The sequence below is a fragment of the Glycine soja genome, chromosome 16 (assembly GCF_004193775.1).
Source record: "Glycine soja cultivar W05 chromosome 16, ASM419377v2, whole genome shotgun sequence".
Taxonomy (NCBI): domain Eukaryota; kingdom Viridiplantae; phylum Streptophyta; class Magnoliopsida; order Fabales; family Fabaceae; genus Glycine; species Glycine soja.
Window position 1 is genome coordinate 4,806,957 of NC_041017.1, and position 22,416 is coordinate 4,829,372.

General features: G+C 31.6%; 3 protein-coding genes across 3 annotated transcripts; 2 read left to right on the forward strand and 1 right to left on the reverse strand.

Moving 5' to 3' along the window:
• Nucleotides 1-1,069: 1,069 nt before the first annotated feature.
• Nucleotides 1,070-3,554, forward strand: LOC114389623 (GEM-like protein 5). Its single transcript, XM_028350332.1, has 3 exons — nucleotides 1,070-1,544; nucleotides 2,376-2,650; nucleotides 3,175-3,554. Exons 1-3 carry the CDS (start codon nucleotides 1,238-1,240, stop codon nucleotides 3,409-3,411), a joined length of 819 nt encoding a protein of 272 aa, XP_028206133.1. The 5' UTR covers nucleotides 1,070-1,237; the 3' UTR covers nucleotides 3,412-3,554.
• Nucleotides 3,555-7,825: 4,271 nt separating this feature from the next.
• Nucleotides 7,826-10,538, reverse strand: LOC114391183 (translocon-associated protein subunit beta-like). The gene is made up of 6 exons (XM_028352203.1): nucleotides 10,231-10,538; nucleotides 9,111-9,209; nucleotides 8,900-9,008; nucleotides 8,739-8,810; nucleotides 8,617-8,622; nucleotides 7,826-8,219 (listed from the first exon to the last, which is right to left on the reverse strand). Exons 1-6 carry the CDS (start codon nucleotides 10,410-10,412, stop codon nucleotides 8,103-8,105), a joined length of 585 nt encoding a protein of 194 aa, XP_028208004.1. The 5' UTR covers nucleotides 10,413-10,538; the 3' UTR covers nucleotides 7,826-8,102.
• Nucleotides 10,539-12,655: 2,117 nt separating this feature from the next.
• Nucleotides 12,656-16,687, forward strand: LOC114391241 (zinc finger protein CONSTANS-LIKE 15-like). The gene is made up of 4 exons (XM_028352295.1): nucleotides 12,656-13,417; nucleotides 14,592-14,741; nucleotides 15,656-15,915; nucleotides 16,231-16,687. The coding sequence occupies exons 1-4, from the start codon at nucleotides 12,782-12,784 to the stop codon at nucleotides 16,328-16,330; spliced, it is 1,146 nt and encodes a 381-aa protein (XP_028208096.1). The 5' UTR covers nucleotides 12,656-12,781; the 3' UTR covers nucleotides 16,331-16,687.
• The last annotated feature ends 5,729 nt before the right edge of the window (nucleotides 16,688-22,416 follow it).

Consider the following 22,416-nt stretch of genomic DNA (forward strand, 5'->3'; position numbering starts at 1 on the left):
CAAGTCAACGTTGCTGCTTATGTAATTGCTACTCTTAGAATTTTTTTAATCAGAATATTTAATTATTGGCTGAAATTTTAAGATATTCTCACAAATCTTATTTTGGATTGGCTATGCCACTAATTTAATGACACTTGAAACTCTACTATTAGCAATTATGTACCACATCCATTAAGCTTTAGATAATTAGTTTAGTGGCAGAGAATAAAATTGAATAAATAAAATATAATATGGCAAATATATTAAAATGGAATGATATATATATATATATATATATATATATATATATAAATAAATAATTAAATCAACAGGATCTAAGCTGAAAGAATGAAATAAAAATTTTCTTCAAAAATATCGTTTAAAAACTCACTCTATTGATATAGATATTTTATAATCAATTATAAATTTCATTAATATATTATGGGTTAAACTACATTCATTCTTTTCTTATTGAAATAAAGTCAATTTTTTATTAAATTCACAAAATACATAACTATTATAATTAAAGTAACTTGATTCTCTTGTAAAAAAAAAATAAAGAAGTCACCACCTAATTCATTATAGAATACACATTAAATTATTATACCATTTTAGTGTAGAAGCATCTCGAACAGTTTTGTGAGTTGTGAGTGCCGAGAAAACGTCTACCTATATACATCCAGGCGAAACACATATGCGTCTATGCGATCCATGTTAAAAAGAAAACATAGACAACATTACAGAAAATATTCCGTTTTTCAATACGTTAGGAAATAAGAGAAAATAAACAAAGTTTTAAAAAAATATGTCAAAAAAAAATATGTATTCATTATTGAATAATGAATACAGTTTTAAAAAAATGCAAAGTTTATTCTGTCAAAAAAATAAATTAATAATGAGTATTTGATATTTCATACTTCTCACACTGTGTTTTTACAATTCTCACAAATAAAAAAATATATATATTTCAATTCAATCTCCTAAACAGATAAAAAAATCACGGGATACGAGTGTTCAGTTGAATTTTGATTCTATAATAGTCTATACCAAAATTCAACATTTTAATTCACAAGCCGTCTATTTTGCAATACACGGCTAAGCATAACGGTAGCCGGTGTGGGACTTTTATTGATCGTAAGCGCCTAATACTTTGCCTTCCAAACTCAACTACTTATTTCTCAACCAAACCACAAACAAACACCTTATTTCTCATCTCATCAATTTCCAATTCTACGACTTTTCTCTTGCACAATCCAAGATGAACACCAACAGCAACAAGAAAAACCAATCATTTCCAGAAGCATCTTCTCCACCCAAAGTTGGGACTGAGAATTGGGGAACTCACATAATGGGCACTCCGGCTATTCCAAGCAGCCACCCAGATAACAAAAAAGCAGCTTTACAACCTCAACCAGTTCAATACTACCATGACCAGCATCATCATCCCTACGTGCAACATAGCACCCTTGACAAACCAAGCAACAGTCCCATGGAGTCAATCCTCAACATGTTCGATTCATGGAGCAGAAAAGCTGAAGCCACCGCACATAACGTCTGGCACAACCGTGAGTCTTCCTAGCTACTACTCTATTAATTTCTTCCTAATTAATCCAAACTTGAAACTTGGAACAATCAATAGAAGATAGCAAATTTAGTCTAATGCTTTTATGCTTTTTTTATTAGTAAATATTAATAATTAATTTGTTAAGGGAATGATTGGAACTTATTACTTCTTCTTCCTCTTTCATTCTCCCATCACCAGTATACCAACTTTATATTTTCAGTCTCGATGTTATTAGATGTCAACATCAAATTGTTAAAAGTGAGAAATTAATTTGGTTTTCCATATAATATCATGAATTAGAATGATATATGTACTGAAAAAATATTCATCTTTTGGAGAAAGACCAAATTTAGATGCATTTCGTTTTAAGTAATTTTGGTGTTGTGTACCAGTTAGAGTTGAAGTTTTATTTTAGCAGCCCAGTTTTTTAAAACCATAACCCCATACCATTTGACTTAAATATATTTTTAATTCTTCGAATTAAATCACTTTTGTTTTTGTTTCTCAAATTAAATCTAAATTTGTTATATAGTCCCTCAACTTTGAAAAAAAATCTTTTTAATCTTTTATACGGGCAAAAATCGCTACAAATTATCTATCTAAACCGCTAAAAATAAAAATCAGTTTGAAAGAATTAAAAAGAGTATTTTTCGCCAAATTTGAGAGAATATAATAATCCACTAACCTTTAAGACAAACTTTTATCATTCAAATTAAGTGAAATTCTGATGGGATAAATGTCATGTGGCTAAGAAAATGGGAAAGGTAGCTAAATGTACCTCTCTTTTTTATTTCACATGATGTGATTGTTGGTTTGTTACCGTTATTTGCAGTTAAAACAGGTCCATCAGTGTCTTCAGCTGCACTGGGGAAGATGAATCTGACTGTGAAAGCAATATCAGAGGGTGGATTTGAGTCCCTTTACAAGCAAACATTCACAACCTATCCAAACGAGAAGCTCAAGAAGAGCTTTGCTTGTTACCTTTCAACATCAACAGGTCCTGTTGCAGGAACCCTTTACCTGTCCAATATTCATGTAGCGTTTTGCAGTGATCGCCCATTGTGTTTCACTGCACCCTCTGGCCAAGAAACTTGGACATACTACAAGGTACTTATTTTAAGCCAAAATACCTTATCAAAGCTTATTTCCTTTTTGCAGATTAAATTAAATGAAGGGTGAAATGAGATTTAGCTCTCTAAGATTTGATCAATTGATTTTAGTTCATGTTTTTAAAAATTGTGATTTTGGTCCTCGTAATTCTAAAATGTGGAATATTTCGTCTTTAACAACATGTTTGGATATACTTTAATGGGGCTACCTCAAAATCAGGGGTCACCATAATTTTTTCAGTGTATATTATTTCACAGTAACAATGATTTCAAAATTGATTTTGGCTCACTTCACAATCCAAACATGTTATTCATTTTTATTTGATCATGAACAAAATTCATCACATTTTCAAAAATCTAAGAATTAAAACTACGATTTTAAAAATATAAGAACTAAAATCAAATTTGATCAAATCTTTGAGAGACTTGACACCTTTTACCCTGAAATGAATTATCAGAGAAGCTATTAATTAGTCCATTTTGGTGTGTGAAATGACTTGAAATTGTGTTATTGTGTAACAGGTAATGGTGCCTTTGGGGAAGGTTGGAGTGGTCAACCCAGTGACCATGAGGGACAACCCATCAGAAAAGTACATTCAGGTTGTAACGGTGGATGGGCATGATTTTTGGTTCATGGGTTTTGTTAATTTTGACAAAGCAGTTAAGAACATCTCAGAAGGTATCTCACATTTTGTAGCGCCAGGAGTGGCCGTGCCATCCACTAGTTGTTCGGAAGCTAATGGAAAGAACTTTCAGTGATTTCTAGTTTTGGAATTATTATGATGTATAATAATTTATAATTTTGTTTAGAATTTGACTTTTCGATTTGTGTTGTATACTGGAACAATACTTTATTGTAAAAATTTTGAGTGTATGCTATATATTTCATAATACACATGTCATGTCTGCTCTGCATCTTTTTTTCCTCTAGTGTGTTCTTACATTTTTAGTTAAATATGCGCCCATATTTGGGAAAGTTCATTTTTTTTCTTGTAGTAATCTAATAAAATATAATAATCAAAACAGGTTGTTTGGTCTTATTTATTTAATATTTTTTACTTCAAAAGATCGTAACCGGAGAAAGAGAGAGAGTGAGGAAGTGGGTTAGATCTTGATGTGAAGTGATTTTTTTGGTTTAAATCATACTTTATTTTATTAGAAATAATTTTGTTTGAGTCAAATAGAATTATTATATATGATAAAAAATTTCCCAAAGCATGCAATACAGTTATGTATCTAAGATTCGAATCCAAAACATTTAATTAAAGCGAAACAATTCCATATCAGTTGATTCACATATTTTGTGGTTGAAGTGTGTATGATTAAGTAAACACCTTGTGAATTATTCGAGTCTCCATCTTTGAAGAGTGGCCAACAATAAATGCATACCAATCAAACTGCATTAATTAGTATAGTAGCTGAAATGGGACGGAGTAGCTTCTCACATTTTAATTCATAGCAAGCTTCATAGTTCATTCAAAGGTTTTTGTATTTTTCTGAGCCCATTCTAATCAACAGTTTTCTGAGTTTGGTGTCAAGTGACTTAGATTGGGCTCTTTAGTCGTAGCATTCATCTTTCAAATGACCGTAAAAGACATGATTTTTTAAGCTTTAAATATTTCGTTTTCAATTTTGTGAATATTCCTTAAATTGACCTCAAATATCGATTTTGAACAATTTCTTCCTTTCCATTTCCATCATAGTTTCATCTAGAGTCTCCCTCATTGTGTGGACATCGAATTTGATTGTTCCTATGGGATATGATAAAGTAATTTAAGGGTCTATTTGGATGAGCTTCTCTAATAGAACTTCTAGGAGAAGAGCTTATCCGGAAGCTTTATTATTCATCCAAACACCACTTTTTAACAGTAAAGAGCTTATGCTAGTAAAGAAGCTCCTAGAAGCTCTTCTAGGATGCATCCAAACAGGCTCTAAATGTAAAGGTGTGACCTTAGTCTCAAGGTGCTACCAGTGAGATTTAAACCGTTGTAAAGTTTACCTACACGAAGTAACGTTGTAAGAGCATGTCCTTAAAATTGTTTACACGCAGAGAAAGAGGGAAAGGTCCTATCCTATAAATTTAATCCTTATTATAAGAGTATCCAGAGGCATTCAAATGGATTGCAAAAGCATTCAAAAAGACTTGAGAGAACTTGAAAAACAATGGTTTCAAGATGTAAATACCATGATTTTATCGCTTATGTATGATGTCGTAATTCATGTAACTATCATCCTATGTATTATTCATGATGAGATAACTATTTATTCGTGATCAATGTAAAAAAATAACAGAAAAATTGGCTAATTCCAATTTATTATCCTAATAATTATGATTTTTGATTGAAAAAAAAAACAATTTGGTTATATTTATCTCTATTGTGAATAATCTCAATTGATCAATGTTAACAAGAATAAACTCATAACTTTTTGGGGGTTTTAAGTGTCCTGATATGGATATTATTATTTAAAAGGAAAAATAATTTTCAAAATTTTTAAGAGGATCTTCCGGCCATTCTTTTTCTATAATGAAAACCATGAGGCAATCTAGTTTTTATTATAATTAACAGGCACTCTATTATTGATAAAAGATTATTAAAAATTAGAAAATCAAGATAAATGCTCATTAAATAAAATGTGAAACTTTCAAAAAATTATAATTTTTAATAAATTTCAACTAATAATAAAATATGTCTTCAAAAAAATGTATTATAAAGTGTGTTATTAGCCTGTCTTTTTATTATATTAAAAAAATTCTTCAAGTTTTTGAGGTATTGAAGAAACAAGATCAGAGTTTACTAAAGGTATTGAGATATTATAGAGATATAAATTTACTGGGAGTTGTTGGGATCAAAGGATTTTGAATATGAACGAACAGCTTTACGTTGAACAAGTTGAGTGTTTCTTTTCTTTTCATCAATGTTTATTGATTTGTGATTCTAGGGCATATTAATCCAGATACTAAAGCGACTATTTTGATGGTCTCTAATATGTGGATCTTTTGTCTTAAATTTTGATTTGCAATTGTTTTTTCTTGCCAAAACTGTCGTTAAAAACTTTGGTAACAGATTTTTTCTCCCTCTTTTTTTGCTGGTGTTCAATGGTCACACTAATGTTTAAATCTAAAATTTTATGCATTTTATCCCAAATCTTTCATCATTAGACTGACCCTAGTGATTCGGAATTTTTTCTCCTTTTGTATGTATAGTATCAAAATCAAAGAAAATAAAGCTCGTCATCTTGCAAAAAATTGTTTTGAGACCACAGTTTTAACATCTTTTTTAGATAATTGAGTTTGCTTTACTATCAGTTGTTAATAAAAAGAAATTGTTGAATAAAACATCTTATAAGGTGAGGAATTGTTATATATATATATCCAACTAGTAATAGTCTTTGTTTAGTTAGAGTGTTAGACGTTAAATACTTGGATAATATATCGAACGATACGTTCTTTTAAATAATTAGAAAAAATTTGTTTTGGAATTTCTCTATCCTAATTTTGAGGCAACAATTTCTATTATCAATGAGCCTTTAGAAAGTGGAATACTAATAGTGTTTGGAAACTCATTGAGAAGAAAGAAAATACCTTTAGGATGTAGAAGCCAGGATTATTAGCTTTTGAAAATTACATCCACAGTACGAAAAATCACATCCGAAACATAGAACCAAGTAGGAGTTTCTTGTGTTAATAACTGCTAGTGATTTGTTAATCCCTTATTGAAGGACTATTTCTTTATCTTTTATACAATGAGGGCACAGATAATTCTAATATTAGAAATAAAGTATGAAACATAATTAGTACACCACACAAATTTTTGTAGTTTTCTTAAAATTCCCATAAGAAACTTTTTTTTCTCCAAATGCTATTGATATTAGTATCGAGATAATCGTTTCTTGTCAAATTTCATGTCTTAAAAATATCTTCCGTTTAACTTTTCTTTCTTTCTTTTAGATACCACCAATCTAGTTTCTTTTATAATAATTACAACAAATTTGTTGAGATATAAAACATGTTGATTTTCTTTTTTGGTAGTTAACATGTTGATTATTTCAAGCACATAATCTAGATATACTTCAAGTAATTCAATATATTAACAGTGCGTGAGGTCACTCTGTCAAAAACAAAAAAGTGTCAAGTAAAGTTAACACAAAAAAACTTTATATTGTAGCGCATTGACAATGTGCGTACTTTCCATTCCTTACGTGGGTCGAAACACCACTGCATATGTCACACGTGATTCACGATACACAATTTGAAATTCACTTCAGGTAATTTTCAATTCTTATGGCATTGTGTTTTATTATTAATGGTTAAAAGGTCCTGCGAAATATAATTGTGTGATCCCAAAATATACTTCTCAGCCGTCGTAATTAACGGTTATACTTGTATTTAAATCCTAGTTTTCTACCCTACTTCGTCAATGAAAACTTGTTGGACCAAAGTTATGTTCGGTAATCAAATACTTCAAGGGTTATCAGTCCCCAAGAAAGATGGGTTGTTTGCATGACATAACATTGTTTATTTCAATTTTTCTTACATCAAGATTGTATTTCTCAGGACAGCCAACAGAAACAAGACAATTCATTTGGATGGCAAGATCTTCGAAAAGTAGAAGATTTTAACCAACTTCTCAAAAATGAAAAAGCAGGTAGAACCCTATGCAAGAGCAAAATACAGACACGCAATGAGAACAAACTTCAGAGTTCAAACAAAAAAGGTTAGGTCTCTTTTTGTCTTTACCCGATACCTCATTTTATTCTTGTTATTATAGGGTATGTTTGGTTTTCCATTTGGGGAGCTCCAAAACTAAGTTTGGAGAGTAAACCCATTTTATTCTTGTTATTATAGGGTATGCTTGGTTACCCCTAAAAGTCTGTTTGCACATGAAAATTTTGCCTAAAAACTCAGTTTGTTTTGTAAAAGCAAGACTTGAATTACTTTTGCAAACTTTAATCGAAAAACATGCACATACTTGTTGGATCACTAATGTTTCAAAAATCAGCTACCAAGAAAGGAAGTAGTAGGTTCAAACTCTAGTGGAAGGTAATGGTAAGTAGATTATAGAAAGAGATAAAGAGGAAGGTTGAGGGCCTCTGAAGTTTACCATGGCCATGCTATATGCTTGCAAAAAACTGATTTGGTGAAGTGGCAAATAATTTACCATGGAAATAGAACTTAAGAGGTCGTCAGAATATATGGCATTCAATCCAAAATAGCTGAGATCAGGTAATTAAGAAAATATACTTTTGCTAGCTAAAAGATACATTCCGTCCAGTGAGAACCAAAAACAACTGTTTAGGCTATGCCGTCAAGAAATTAATTTGTTCTCTCACTAACTCATTTAACCATTCATTCAAAAAGGTCCAACAACTATGTAAAAACTGACCACCATCAGAATATCATGATCTAGCCTCCAAAGTGTCTGATTGCAAATGCACTAATTTGCCAATGATTAACGCTTCTTCTTGCTTCCCTTTGCACTGGATTTTGATGGTGAAGCTACCAAGTATACGAACAGGACCATGATGGAGATCACTGAGATTAGAGATCCATACTTAGCCAGCAACCTCTGTGGACAAAAAAAGTTTGACAGTAAGGTAGTGACTTTACAGTGATACATCTAGGAAGTGGTTGCAAAGAATATCATTGAAAAGGTATTAACGATTGCATTATTTTCTTCATGAATAACACTTCTATCTGAAGAGAAAAATGCACAACTAAGCAAAAAACAGATAAACTTTATTTTCAGGGTCATCACTAAACACAACTTATCAAATCATCCATTTAACAAGAATGGATCAAGCACCAGAAAGGTGAATGAGACCCCATTCATCATGCTTGAACAAAGACATGCAAATTTAACTATTGAAATACGCAACCCTCATGCTAATTCAAACTTATGTCATTTGCAAGTTTTGATGATTGCAACTATAGAGAATATATTAATATAAAATAATTGTCCATACCTTAGCCTGAGATGTCGGTCCAACCAAGTAGAATACATGAAAACAAAAAGTAACATGTCAGTCAACATAAGCAATTGATACTGATTCATGTAACTGTCAAGTTAAAGTATAAGGAAACATACCCATTCAAACTTCTTCTCAGGAGGTCTATCAGAAAGAACGTCCAAAGGCAATATGGGAGTTGAATATGCCTCCTAATAGGAAAAAAAACTACTACAATAAGAAACAAGTTGCTCACCAAAAATAAAATAAAAAATAGACAACAATTCCAACAGATATTAACCTGCAAAGCAGACTTTGTGGGAACACGGAACTTTATGACAGCTGGTTCACCGGCAAATACTCCCTTTGATTTTGCCTCCAGCTCAAATGTGTGAGAAAGGATGCCACCACTGAAAATAGCACTTGTTTGTAAAAAGGGATGAACTAAAATGCAGCAGAGCAGAAACAGAAGGAGGTAACCTCAAGTAGCAAAAAAGTTATAGGAAACTCACGCATCAAGCCTTTCCCATGACTTTGAAGTGCTACCGCTGATTACATCAAAAGCATCACTTGGCCAGCTATCGTCTGATAAGCTTACATCATAGGCCGTCCTTTAAAAAAAACAGAAGAAAATGGACAAATAAATAATTTGCAAAATAAAAATAGATACCATACAATAAGATGTTCTTTTTTAAATAACTGAAAATCCTAAATTTAACAATTCAACAAGTTACAAATGGACAGGGAATTACAATTTAGAAGGCTAGTTTACGTTAAGTTTGGAAATAAAACCATGATTCAACAGAAGTGACAGCATACAAAGACCTATCTTATGGATTGACACAGTCATTAACACAATCCTATAAAACACACGAAGAGAAGAGATTATGCATTTGGTACTGTCCTCCAGACCATCCTTAACAAGTACGGGGGAAAACTAACACCGTGTTTGTTTTAACGTTTTTCATAGGCAACATGTGTCAAATCAAATGCAACTATTTGTTGTTTCCGTGTTCATTCTCATTATTTGACCTGAAATCAAAGAGTAACGTGCGTATCTAAGCAAATACAACATGCAACTCACTTCTCATATATCTGAAAAAACCCACTCGTCAATTTTACAAGTAGCACCACTAAAATGGCTTCAAAGACCCCAATCAAACCACCAAATTCAAAGTTTTCACGTCAAATTAAGCATCGCCAAACCATACAGGAACTCTCCATTTCCTCAAAAATCAGATCAAGACAGATAAATCAAAATCACCTTTGTTCCCACTTACCCACTCATGCAGTCAAAAGTGATATGACCCAGATGCTAAAAAAAATTGCTTATAAACAAAAGTCACTAGCTTTTATCATCTCTATCTTCTTCTAAAGTAGATCAAACCTTACCCTTTTTTCATAATTTCCCATACCACTAAGAAAAACAAAACAAAAAACAAGATCCGACTTAAATTTATTTATTTTCACCAACATTTCATCAGCATCCAAGTAGCACAAACACAATTCAAGCATTTGAATTAAACAAAAAGGAATGAGGGCATGCATGCAAATGGGGGAATTGGGATCTAAGACAACGAAAACTGAAAATTGAAGAAAAAGATGAACAATTCATGGTAGATCGGAGCGTACGAGGTTCCTTGGTTGAAGATGTCGATGGTGACGGAGACCCTTTCGGCGCCGGACTTGAGTCTGTTGAGGGAGGCCTTCTTGTGAGCAACGATGAAGGGAACGTCGGAGGAAGCGTGCGAACACAGCAAGAGGGAAGCTAAGAGCGCAAACGCGATCAGAACCTTCGCGATTGGATCCGCCATTGGCACTGTGAAGAGAGAGAGAGAGAGAGAGACGGAGAGAGAAGAATACGTGGTAGTCTTTTTTTAATGTGGTTTGTGATATGGGGCAATTCGAAGACTAGGGTTGCAAGGGATCGCCAGGAAGCAAACAAATACTCCGGTGATTTTATGAGCTATTTGAAAAAAAAAAATATTTATTTGTCTCATATTTTGCTTAGTGTTTTTTTTTTTAATTGAATCTTAGATCTAACATTTTTGTTTTGTTTTTTGTGTTTTAGGTCAAACATCATACGTGTCTTTCAAATTCCAATACATTCAATTGAAGATTAATCTTGTTTGCGACATGTGTCTATTGTTAGCAAAAAATATTTGCACAAGAAAATAATAAAACACGCTATGTTAGTCAGAACTTTTTCATCGGTCATAATCTTTTACAGGTAATTTTTTTTTTAGACATCGACAATCAGTTTTGATATCGTTTGACTGCTTTTAAGATTAATGATTATCCTCACAAATCAACACGAGACTTTTCAACGTGTTGTGTCATCACTCACTTATTTTCTAGAAAACTTTCCAAAAAAAAAAGGTCATTCATCTCATAATTGCTACAAGTCAAACTTGCTTAATTGATGAGTTCTTAAGTAATGGGCTATCGAAGAATTGATGCATTTTGTTAGTATAAATAATACTAATTAATTTTTTTAAGTTATCCTCAATTGTACAGTCTCTTACCTGTACAACCTCTGGATTTCTCTCATTCTAGTGTGATTCCTCTGGACTATTACACTTTGCAACCTGGACTCTAAAATTCTCATACAAAATAATGTACATTTTTCTTATAGATTTTACATTGGTATTACTTCCTCGTAAAGCCTCACTAGAAAATCATGAGTGTTTTATTAGGCTATTAGATTGTATTAGGAGGCAAGCGAGAGTCTTGAGTTGACTATCTCACACATTTGAGTGTTTGATATGCATTAAGCCAAGGTCTTGACATGTGTTGAGTGGGACCTGCAATAATACATTAGGGTTCCTCTTGATGAAGTAACCTTAAGGTCTTGGTAAGTGTCCTTGGGATAATATTTCTTCCAACTATCAGACACATAACTACAATTCATTGTTTGATGGAGGAATTATATCCATAGTTTGATTTTGGAGCTCAAATATTTGAGCTTGGAGTTGACAAGTAAGTTTGTCTCTACAATTGACTTGAGTGAGACCATTATTAGTCATGCCTTCACAAATTGTTTAGAGCATTCGAGAAAGTGATTGGGTGAAACTTCATCAATGGATAAATACTTTGGGTAAGAGTTCACTTTTTTCACATAGCCTTTAGGTGTGATTTCAAGACATTTGGATTGAATGTTAAGTGTTCGGCATGATGAAAAGTGAGAATTAAGTTTATCATGATCCCAAATACGATGCCAATGGACTAGTTTGGGATGTCAAACTTAAGCTTTATCTGATATTCATGACTCTCTTCTGAAGGTTCTCTCTCTCTTTGTATATGATTGAGTTTTGATGGAGATAAATTAAGTACTTATCAAGGTACTCCAACACTCAAGACATGAAGAATTTAACAAAATAATGATAAAGGTAATAATGTGTAGCTAACACTAATGATGATGATCATATTTATAACAAAACCTTGAGATAGACTGAGATGGATGGTTTAGTGCCCAAGCCCCTTATGGAATAGTATTTTCCTATTTGAGAGTAAATTGCTATTAGTTTATTCCAACTTGAGGTATACTCTTGTGTTGCATGATGCATCAAACTTGTCTTACAATTGAGTTACTTGTAGTGAACTTCAGTCCAAACACTTTTGAGATATTACCATTTTGGGTTAAGGTGGTTCAATTCCATAGGTTAGACATTTGATTTGGAATAAGTATTTGCAACGAAGATATCATAATGTGTATGCTAACAATACTTATTTAGTCATAACTTTCTCAAGAGGACAAATATAAGTAAAGTAGTACTCGCACTCACCCACCTTTCTTATCATCCTTACCTTCATCCAAGCAAGAGAACTTCTATTATGCTTATATAAAGTATTCTACATGTAATGATATAAGACCAAATCTAATACTTTTCATATTAAAAGTGCAAAAACCTATTTGAGTTCATACAACTCCCTTGGTTTGCTGTGGGAGTTAGTTCATACTAGTTTGGTGTCCTCTGGATATCCTTTGGGTCGGCCCAAACAGGTGGCCCAAGTCCAAAGAAAATATCTGACACTCTCCCCAAAAGAGCATGGAGTAGCGGAAAAGAGCACATGTCAGTGACGAAATATCTTTTCCACCTCGTTGTCCCCACTGGTCCATTTCACAATTGAGATTTTGCATTCAGCTTCCTCCCATGCTTATCACCATTCACCATTCACCACCATGTTGCCATGCGATTACTGCCATTCCAAACCCGCCATACTCTTCTGCAGACCAGATTCCGCTAAACTATGCTTGCTATGCGACCAGCACGTGCACGCCGCCAACGCCCTCTCCCTCAAGCACGTGCGCTTCCAGATTTGCGACTCCTGCAAGACCGACACCGCTGTCCTCCGCTGCTCCACCGACAACCTCGTCCTCTGCCACCACTGCGATGTGGAAACCCACGGTGCTGCCGCTTCCTCCCACCACCAACGTCACCGCCTCCACGGCCTCTCCGGCTGCCCCTCCGTCACGGAGATCGCCTCCGCGCTGTGCCTCGATTTCCGGGCCCAGGATCCCGTGGTCCCCACCGCCGCCTCCGGCGGTCGCGATGAGGTGTACGAGCAGGTGCTGGAAATCGCGCGGCAGAGGAACGACGACCTCGGCGCCGAACAACTCAAGTTCGACGAATCCCCCATAAACGACGTCGTTGTTGTTGACGAGATGCTGATGCAGCAAACGCCGTTCACGTCTTTGCTTATGTTGCCAAATTCCGAATCTGAATTCGACTCCCGAAAAAGTAACGATAACAACGGTTACGGAACCGAGGCAGGGGATCTTCTCTGGAATTATAACCCCGCGTATCAGCCTCCTCAGGTTTGTTTGCAATTCCACCTTCCAGATTTTAAAAAACTATGTGTGTGTTGGGAACCGTTTGCAAGCATCATTGCAAACGATGGAATTTCTCACTTTCCAATGTAGAAAAAATTAGTGGATGTTTGGTTTTCAGCTGTGCACGAATTTCGAAATTAAATCAATGGTGTACGAAATTCATTTTCCAAAAGGAAGGGTCAGCATCCTTTTGCAAAACTCATTTTGCTACAAACCTCCGTTTGTAACGTTTATCCAAACATGCACTTCTCCGTTGAGGCTTGCCAACTGCAAACCAAGCACATTCATACTGTCAAACACATTATTATGTCATGTATATATATTCACGAGAATTAAATTCGATATTATCAATTGGTACAAGGTTGTTCTAGTTTAATTAGAGTTTTGTATATAAGGCTAGAAGTACTCCAGAGCTTCTTTACCGGAAAAAGCTCTATATATTTCTAGTAGAGAAACTCTTAAAAGAACTTTTAGCTTGTATATTTTTTCAGTAGCTCTCAAACACTTCTTGGCTTGTATCCGAATAGACCCTTAATGATTTCAAGTTTGAGTCACTTTATTATGTGCTAGATTTTCTTCGGTGAAGATAAGACTTGAATCCAACTTTTCTTTTCTTGAAGGTAAGACTTGAATGAATCTAATTAATAACTCAAGTTTGTGATTATTTTTCTTTTCAAATTTGATTATTTAATTGCAACGTGGATGAATAATTAAATAGCTTAGAGGTGGAAGGTTGCATTGTTTGTCATTAAATGATGCGGCCTCCTTTAATTGTGTGCCATCTTGCATTGTATTGTATCTAACTTTCGTTTTCTTTTTAAATTTACATGATTGAGGAAATCTATGTGGGCACGAACATCTTCCTTTACTCATTTACACCATTCCTATTTGGGAACTGATTTTTTTTTTTTTAAAAAAAAAGCTGAATCAGGCAAACTTTGAAAATGATTTTTCAGTTTTACTTGTGTTTGTTTGAGATTTTACGTTTGTCCCTAATATGGTCGTTTTATGTAACACTCAATTGTTTGAATTTATTATGGCGTAATGGTTCAACCAATAACGTCCTGGCACGTTTAAATATGGAAGAGTTGTGGCTTAGACATAAAATATGCCATAATTATTGTTTACTTTTCTTCCTTCTTTTTTTCCTTCCATGCAGGTGTGGGATTTTCAGTTACAAAAATCAAGAGATTGCCATGAACCAAGAGTTGTAACATTTGATGGTCTAGAAGTTCCAAAATTATTTCAGGATGAGCACAATATGAAGTACTCAACAATTGGTGATGACATTGATATTCTATCAAGAAATGTAAGCCATTTCTTTTTGCTTAATGGTTTTTTATTTTTGCCATGTGCGTTTTTGAGCTTGATGTATTGCGAGTTACCAATTCTCTGCCACAGAATTGAAACTAGTTCACTTGTGTTACTTCAAATTTACAGTTACTGGCATGTTCAAGAAGTTATAGTATGCTACTTGTCTCTTTTTATAAAGTGAGAGTCATTGGATTGCAAATGTTGGTATGAATGTGATGAAATGGTTTTGAATGGGTGATGCTAAGGTATATTGGTTGTGTATCATTGTTTCGGGCTCTCTAAGGATGTCAATGGAGTATGCGAATGCTCTATAGTTTTCTTTGTCTTCCAATAATTTTGAGAAATATTGAGATTCTGACACACCTTAATTATAATGAACCTGTGGATTTCTTTTTTAAACGAAATCAATGTTGAAAAAGAAAGTTGCAGTAGAAGTGGGTTAGTAGCTTTGAAATCTGTACATACTGACAAAACTGTGGGCCTTCATAGCTTTGATTAAGTGTACAGAGTTTCACATGGGGAGGGACAATAGAGGACGGAAGGATTTAATTGCTAAAGACGCACAGAGTCTTCCAACTTTAATTGTCTCAAGTATATCCATATCATTCTTTAACAGCTGCATCCATATCATTTAAAAGCCGAAGATGCAATCATGCTTCTCATTCTCAAGTGAGATGGTGCAGAGAGTATGTGATAACCACCATGGCACCATCTCTATGTTTCACATGGGTAATTTTTCCACAATTTATTGTGTTATGAACTGTTATGCAATGATTGCAGTAAAGTTCCCATATGATTTGGCTTTCTCATTCATTATTTGTCAGATATTTCTATTTCATGTTTGTGTTTTAACTTTAATCTGGAGAGAAAATGTGAACAATGAATTATTAATCTTTACAAAAATTGCAGAATCAATCGGATCAGTCATCATCAAGCCATGCAAAGAAGAAAGAAGAGAACAACAAAAAAGCTAAAGGTGGGTTATCATCAGAGTCCAAACTGTTTGAATCCATACCGTACAATGGCACCAACAATGTCGTAGTCATGGAGCATCTTGTTGGTGGGAATGAAAATGTTGGCACCTTAACAGCCAGGGTTAGTTTGGAAGAGTTGGCTAAGAATAGAGGGGATGCCATGTTGCGTTACAAGGAGAAGAAGAAAACTCGAAGGTATGTTTAGTTTAATAGAATAAATAGTCTATACACTGCCAGCATAAAAAAAAATTATACTGTTATCCAATCATAAATTCACAAATTAACATGGATAATAAATTTGTTAGTTTTATAATAACTATTTTAAGAGTTATATTTATCATGATTTCTGATTGGTTGATAATATAAAAAGAAATTGTGGCAAATGCAAGTGAATATGTATGCATAAACTCATCTATCTATACATGCAGGCAATATGCACATCATTTTATTTTGAGAAAGATTACATTGCATCTTTATTTTGAAGTATACGTGTCATCAAACTTTGCACAGGTACGATAAGCACATTCGCTATGAATCAAGGAAGGCCAGGGCTGATACTAGAAAAAGGGTGAGAGGGAGATTTGTGAAGGCAAGTGATGTTCAAGCGTGATGATGAGTGCCTTTTCAGAAATCTCATCCGAGTTCAATGCTCGTGTGTGTGTACATAAGTTACACTACAAGAGAAATATGGATATATTATAGTTTTCATGAACTCCCTGAGCATTGATTGATTTGAATCTTTTTTGGTAGTTGATTTATTTGAATTTTTGTTTGTTACATTATATGGGAAGAGGTTTTTTTGTGTGAGATTCTCTCATAAGAGGGTGATATATAAGAGAGACACTGACAATAAATTGGTGAGTTTGTGTTAGAATTTGTGGAGTTATGGTAAAAGTCTCTTGTGTCTCAATCTCTTTACACGTAATATGGTCACGTGGAAATCTCACATAAAATAATCTTTCTCCCACTTCTATTTCTTCATTTCAGCTTAGAAAAAAAATAAATCAAATGAACTGAATTCTTCCGCTTTAAAATCTCACTTTTGAACAGTCATGCGATGTTACCTCTCACCTAAACGATACAAATCTTCTATTAACCTGTTAAAAATGCTGCCAGGACTTCTAATTAATAAGTTGTAGATTTAAAAAAAATTGGAAGCTGTCTTGTTAATATTAGTATTGGGTATTGTACATTTATTTATGAAGAAGTTTCTTTTAATAAACTATTATTAAATATAATTGGAAGCTGTCTTATTAATATTAGTATGGGGTATTGTACATTAATTTATGAAGAACTTTCTTTTAAATAAACTATTATTAAATTATGATTAAAAAATGCTTAGATGCACAAACACAAAATGACGTATATAGAAAAAGCATTTTTGAACAAAAGTCAGTTTCTTCAGTGAATTTTAGTATGTTAACTCTCGGGGTTTACTCAAAAAAAGATGCACAAACAAAACACTAGAGATGAATTTAAAATTCTGCAAAGAGCCATAATTTTTTGTATTACCTAGCTACCTAAAGTAAGGATAAAACTCAATGTAACAATAACAATTAGAATAACGTTCAATAAGTCTAAAATCATAGATAAATTAAGAAGAAAAAAAGTTTAATATTTTTCACTTTTAAGTGGGATTTAGTAATATAAAAGAAGTTTAAGAAAGGAAAGATAACTATAAAATTATGAATGGTAAACTTCTCTAGAAATACTTCTAAGATTTTTCTTCTTCTTTTCTATAAGTTAAAATTAACTTATACATAAGTTAAAGATAAAAAGAGATTATATGCATTAATAGTATAAAAAATTTTACACAGTCATTCAATCACATTCTACTATATATGATGAACTTGTTAATTTTTAAAATAATTATTTTAAAGTAATTCAAACAATGATTTGTGATTTTCTGACAGTTTTTTACCATTAAACTTTAAGTTAAATTGTAAAAGTTTTCTCATTAGTTTTTCCAAAAGATAATTTTTAATTTATGCATAAGTTCATTTTTATTTATGAAAATTTTTGTTTCATTTTTTTCTTCTTCTATTATTAGAGATATTTATGAAATAAATTTACCCAAACATGATACAAAAATATAAAGTATAACCTATCCCGTTTATTATAAATTTTACTGTGTGGGTAGTTATCCGGATAGGACCTTGCTATTTACATCTCTATTTTGCTAAGTGCACCAACATATCCCCTTTCTACCTCCCAACTACCCATTATACCCTTTTCCCTTGAAGATGTACACCCTTTTTTTCTTTCTAGAAATGTATTTTTGGAATTAAATATACCTATTCCAAAAATATATCTTTGAAACTATAATTTATAGTTCTTGAGATACACTTCTAGAATGGTATATGTTATTCCAAAAATACATTTTCGATAATAACAAATCATAACCCAATCAAATTACATAAGAGTCATTGAGGGTCTTTTACATAAACTTGTATTAGAAAATGAATGAATGCACTTAAACGAAAAAACCATCATCAAAAGCTTTGCTTTACAATTAAGGTGTATAATAGATGAAGTCAGTCATGAACATACCTTAAAACATAGTGTCACATGAAGGAAAATACAAAATATTGTATGTTATTGATTAATACACAAAACTCCAATGATAAGATAAAAATAAGACTATCAAACATCGATATAAGATAAGCATTTGTCCTATCGATGATTTTTTTTTTTGTATTTCTTGTAAACAATCTTAATCCTAAGTGATATTTTATTAAAAAAACATATTTATTTTGGAAGTATATCTCCAAAACTATAAATTATAGTACTTGAGACATATTTTTGGAATAGATATATTTAATTCCAGAAAGCAAAAGGAGTGTACATCTTTAAGGGAAAAGGAGATAACGGGTAGTTAGGAGGTAGAAAGGGGGCTATAGGGGTATACTTAGGGAAAATGGGGTACGTAAATGCAAGAGCCCGATAGTTATAGAGGAAAATATATTATGATGCATACAAGAATTGTGAGGTGCCAGTGAAATTTCAATAAGGGAAAAACAATGTTGTTAAAACAAGACAGGACTTTTGATTAATTCAACCACGAATTTGGTCTAAGAACCAAATTTAAAGCATTGAATCTATTGCTTACCAAAAAATTATGATAGTAGATGTTAGCAAGAAGACTAGATCTATGACTATAACTGGTATTAAAGATTGGACCAAAACAGTTGTTGTGACCGATTCAAATGTGAACCATATCTATCACTGGTGTATTATTATGTTGTGTAGTTTGGACCTGGCTTCATAAGTCTTCGGTCAAATGGGCCAAGTCATATAAGTGCGTTTAGATGAGTCAAAAAAGCTCGTTTTATACTTGCAGTTAAACATGCTAATTGTTAACCCATAAAACGATATGCACATCTACTAAATTTTGTTTCCTTATAAATTATTTTACTTGTAGGTTGAACCTTATATCTTTCTTTTTAATACAAACTTTTAATAAGGATTTAATTACTCTAAATTGAGAAATTATGCTTTAGAAGATAAAATATACTATTTTTCGACCAAAACTATTGATGTTGTAGGTTAATATACACAACTTAAAAAATATATAATACTACTTACAAACTACATATTTAGTCTAAAATATCCTCATTTAATATTTATGATGGAAGGCATTGTGGAATAAATTATAATTATTAAACAAGGGTATATGCGAAAGAAAATAATTAATAAGACTTGAAATATGTAAAACATCAATAATTTTGATTTGAAAATAGTAACTGCTATAACTTTTTTTTTTATATTTTTTAAAGAGTAATTAAGTTGATTCATAAACCTCAACATAAAAATCATTTTTCCACATGATTTCATATACCAACTCATGTGGACTAATAATAATGACTTTATTCTCACAATCTCCTCAAGAGTTGAACCCATGTCCTACTATATAAGGCACCCAGTCTCAACAATTACTCTACTTATATTCTTATCAATATATAGATTTAATTATATTTTTGGTCTCTCTTACTTTCTCACTTTTTTAAAAAAAAAATTCTCTATTTTTCTTTTCACAAACTTTTAAAATATAAGAAATGATAAATATTTGAAAATAAATAAATATACTAAGACGAAATTTGAAAAATATAAAAAACAGGACAACAAACACTATATAGACACACACATTGCAAGAGGAGATAAATATCCTCTCTTCCGTTGTGACCATGGAAAATGGAGCATCAATGGTAGATTAATTTAATTATATAATGTATAAAAATATTTAATATTAAGTAATATATTTTGACATATTATATTATAGAATTAGTAAATAATAAATTACATTATAATTAATTTATATGATATTGTCTCCCTCGGATAGTTGGGGATACCGGCAGTTTGGAGTGTTCATAGATAGATTGAATTTTTGAAAAACCAATCCAAATCCAAATGGATTGGATTTAAACTACGACATATCTTCATTAGATGTTGCCTCTCAATCACAAAACAATGATACAAAAGCTGCAAGTTTGGTTAAGGATGATCAATTAAGATTACAGGTCAAGAAATTAAAAGCAAGCGGAGCTTAGAATAAATGACTTACATCCTTTAGTCGTGATTATAAGTAAATATATATTAATTATATATATATATATATATATATATATATATATTATTTATTAAAAAAATTAATTATTTTATTAGATTATGTTATTTTTAATTAAATCTATATATATTTTTAAACTAATATGATATCAAAAATTAAAAAAGTCTTTTGACTTTATTAAGTAAAAAAATATTTTATAAAGAATCTCGAGATACGTAATTGAGATTTATTTATGGATGTCGCATGAAAATGTTGGTTTAATTCTTGTGACTAATGTGAGATTTTTATTAATGAATAAATAATCTATAAGTATATCAAATGTTTTTTTATCCTTGACACATGTTTTAATCTTAATAAATCTCCAAAACCTAATTTATCTAAATTTTTATTATAAAAAAAATTCCACGTCAAAATTTTGTTACACAAATTCACATTTATTCATTGTTTCTTTGCATTACTTATCACTTTTACGTTTCTATTCATTAGTTGTCAATATGTGACATTTCACTTGATAAATGATAAACAAGAGTTGATTGGACAAGATGGGATATTCTAATTTAACAAATAAATGTAGACAATCCTTCCAAATCCGCTTTTCAATACCAACATATTCTTTAGTAAAAACAAAGAAGATTTTGCCGGAGATTCAAGGCTTTTGCTGTAATATGTGGATTAGACAAGAGACTTTATTGGAGGTCACAATTTATCCTTAAAACTAAATCATTGACAAAAATACTACTTCCGGTACTACTACATATACGAAACAAAACAATCCTCTGAGATGGGCCTATTGAGTAGGGATTTTGGTGAATTATATTAGACTAATTTTGAAGAGAAAAATTAATTGATTTAATTATTTTAGTTTTGTTAATTTATTATTTAATCGATTTAATTTAAAATTTTAATCCGATCCAATGTAATTTGAAATGGTTTGAATTTGATAGATTTTCAGTTTTAATCCTATTTTTATTGTTTTAAAAAAAATTAAATAAAATGTAAGATATATAATAAATACAATAACAAATAATTTCAAATATCAAATATTTTATTTATATGTCATTATATAATTAATAATAAGATATTTGTTAACTCAAATAATCAGTAAAAATATCTTTAATTAAATATATTTTTAATAAATAAATATAAGTTATATGATAATTTTATAAATATATAAGAAATCAAAATAAGAACTAGTGATACTAATTATATAAATTTATGAACAAATATAAGTTTGGTTTTTAAAAATAAATCTAAAATATAATCTGATCTAATAAAAAAAATAATTTTTTAATTTTTTTTATCTGTTCTGTTTTTGATTTTTTGAATCGATTTTTTCGATCTACATTAATTTTGATCAATTCATAAACACTCCAAATAATGAGAGATTAAAATAGAATACATAAAATTATAAGTTCAAACATGGTTAAAACTATTATATGCTAAAAAAAATATAAGAAATAAAATACAACACTTTCTTGATTATAATTATTAAAAATATAGAACAACTTTATTCCAAAGTTTCCTTTGGAGACAATTCATATGGAGTGATAGTTTGGAGAGAAAAGAAATATGGTGGTGTTGGTGTTGGTGTGTCTCGGTCCTAGAATGTAGCTGATATGGGGATGATGATGACTTCCTGTTTGCACGTGCGAGCATTCACAGAATGCGTCATTCCGGGACCCACTACTTCCTTCATCCTTAATCCATGTGCCAATACTCTCCAATTTCCAATTCTAACATAGTACTGATCTTGCAATATAATTTCTCACAACCAATGAACCCTAGACCAGAACTTTCTCACTTGCCCACACAAACCCTAAACATACACCTGCCCAATTAAATCAATGATCGGTTCTCATATATGCCAGGACTTGACAAAAAGGACCCCATTGGGTCAATTTTGAAAACTAAATGATCCATTGCATAATAAAAAAATTAAGGGACTTCATTCAAGATTTTAAATAAATTAAGGAATCAAACTGGGTATAAAGCCTTTTTTTTATTAACTAAATATAGTTTAGCTTTAAATATTATAAGTAAAGATAAATTACTTTTTAATATCTCAAATTTTGATAATTATATTTTTCTAATTTTTACATGTACTAACAATATCTGGTTAAAGACCAATATCT

Coding starts and splice junctions, on each gene's coding strand:
- LOC114389623 (XM_028350332.1), top strand. CDS start 1,238: ATGAACACCAACAGCAACAAGAAAAACCAATCATTTCCAGAAGCATCT. Junction 1,545..2,375: donor ACATAACGTCTGGCACAACC/GTGAGTCTTCCT, acceptor CGTTATTTGCAG/TTAAAACAGGTCCATCAGTG. Junction 2,651..3,174: donor AAACTTGGACATACTACAAG/GTACTTATTTTA, acceptor ATTGTGTAACAG/GTAATGGTGCCTTTGGGGAA.
- LOC114391241 (XM_028352295.1), top strand. CDS start 12,782: ATGTTGCCATGCGATTACTGCCATTCCAAACCCGCCATACTCTTCTGC. Junction 13,418..14,591: donor CCGCGTATCAGCCTCCTCAG/GTTTGTTTGCAA, acceptor CCTTCCATGCAG/GTGTGGGATTTTCAGTTACA. Junction 14,742..15,655: donor TTGATATTCTATCAAGAAAT/GTAAGCCATTTC, acceptor CAAAAATTGCAG/AATCAATCGGATCAGTCATC.
- LOC114391183 (XM_028352203.1), bottom strand. CDS start 10,412: ATGGCGGATCCAATCGCGAAGGTTCTGATCGCGTTTGCGCTCTTAGCT. Junction 9,009..9,110: donor TCATGGGAAAGGCTTGATGC/GTGAGTTTCCTA, acceptor TGCTATTTTCAG/TGGTGGCATCCTTTCTCACA. Junction 8,811..8,899: donor CCACAAAGTCTGCTTTGCAG/GTTAATATCTGT, acceptor TTTTCCTATTAG/GAGGCATATTCAACTCCCAT.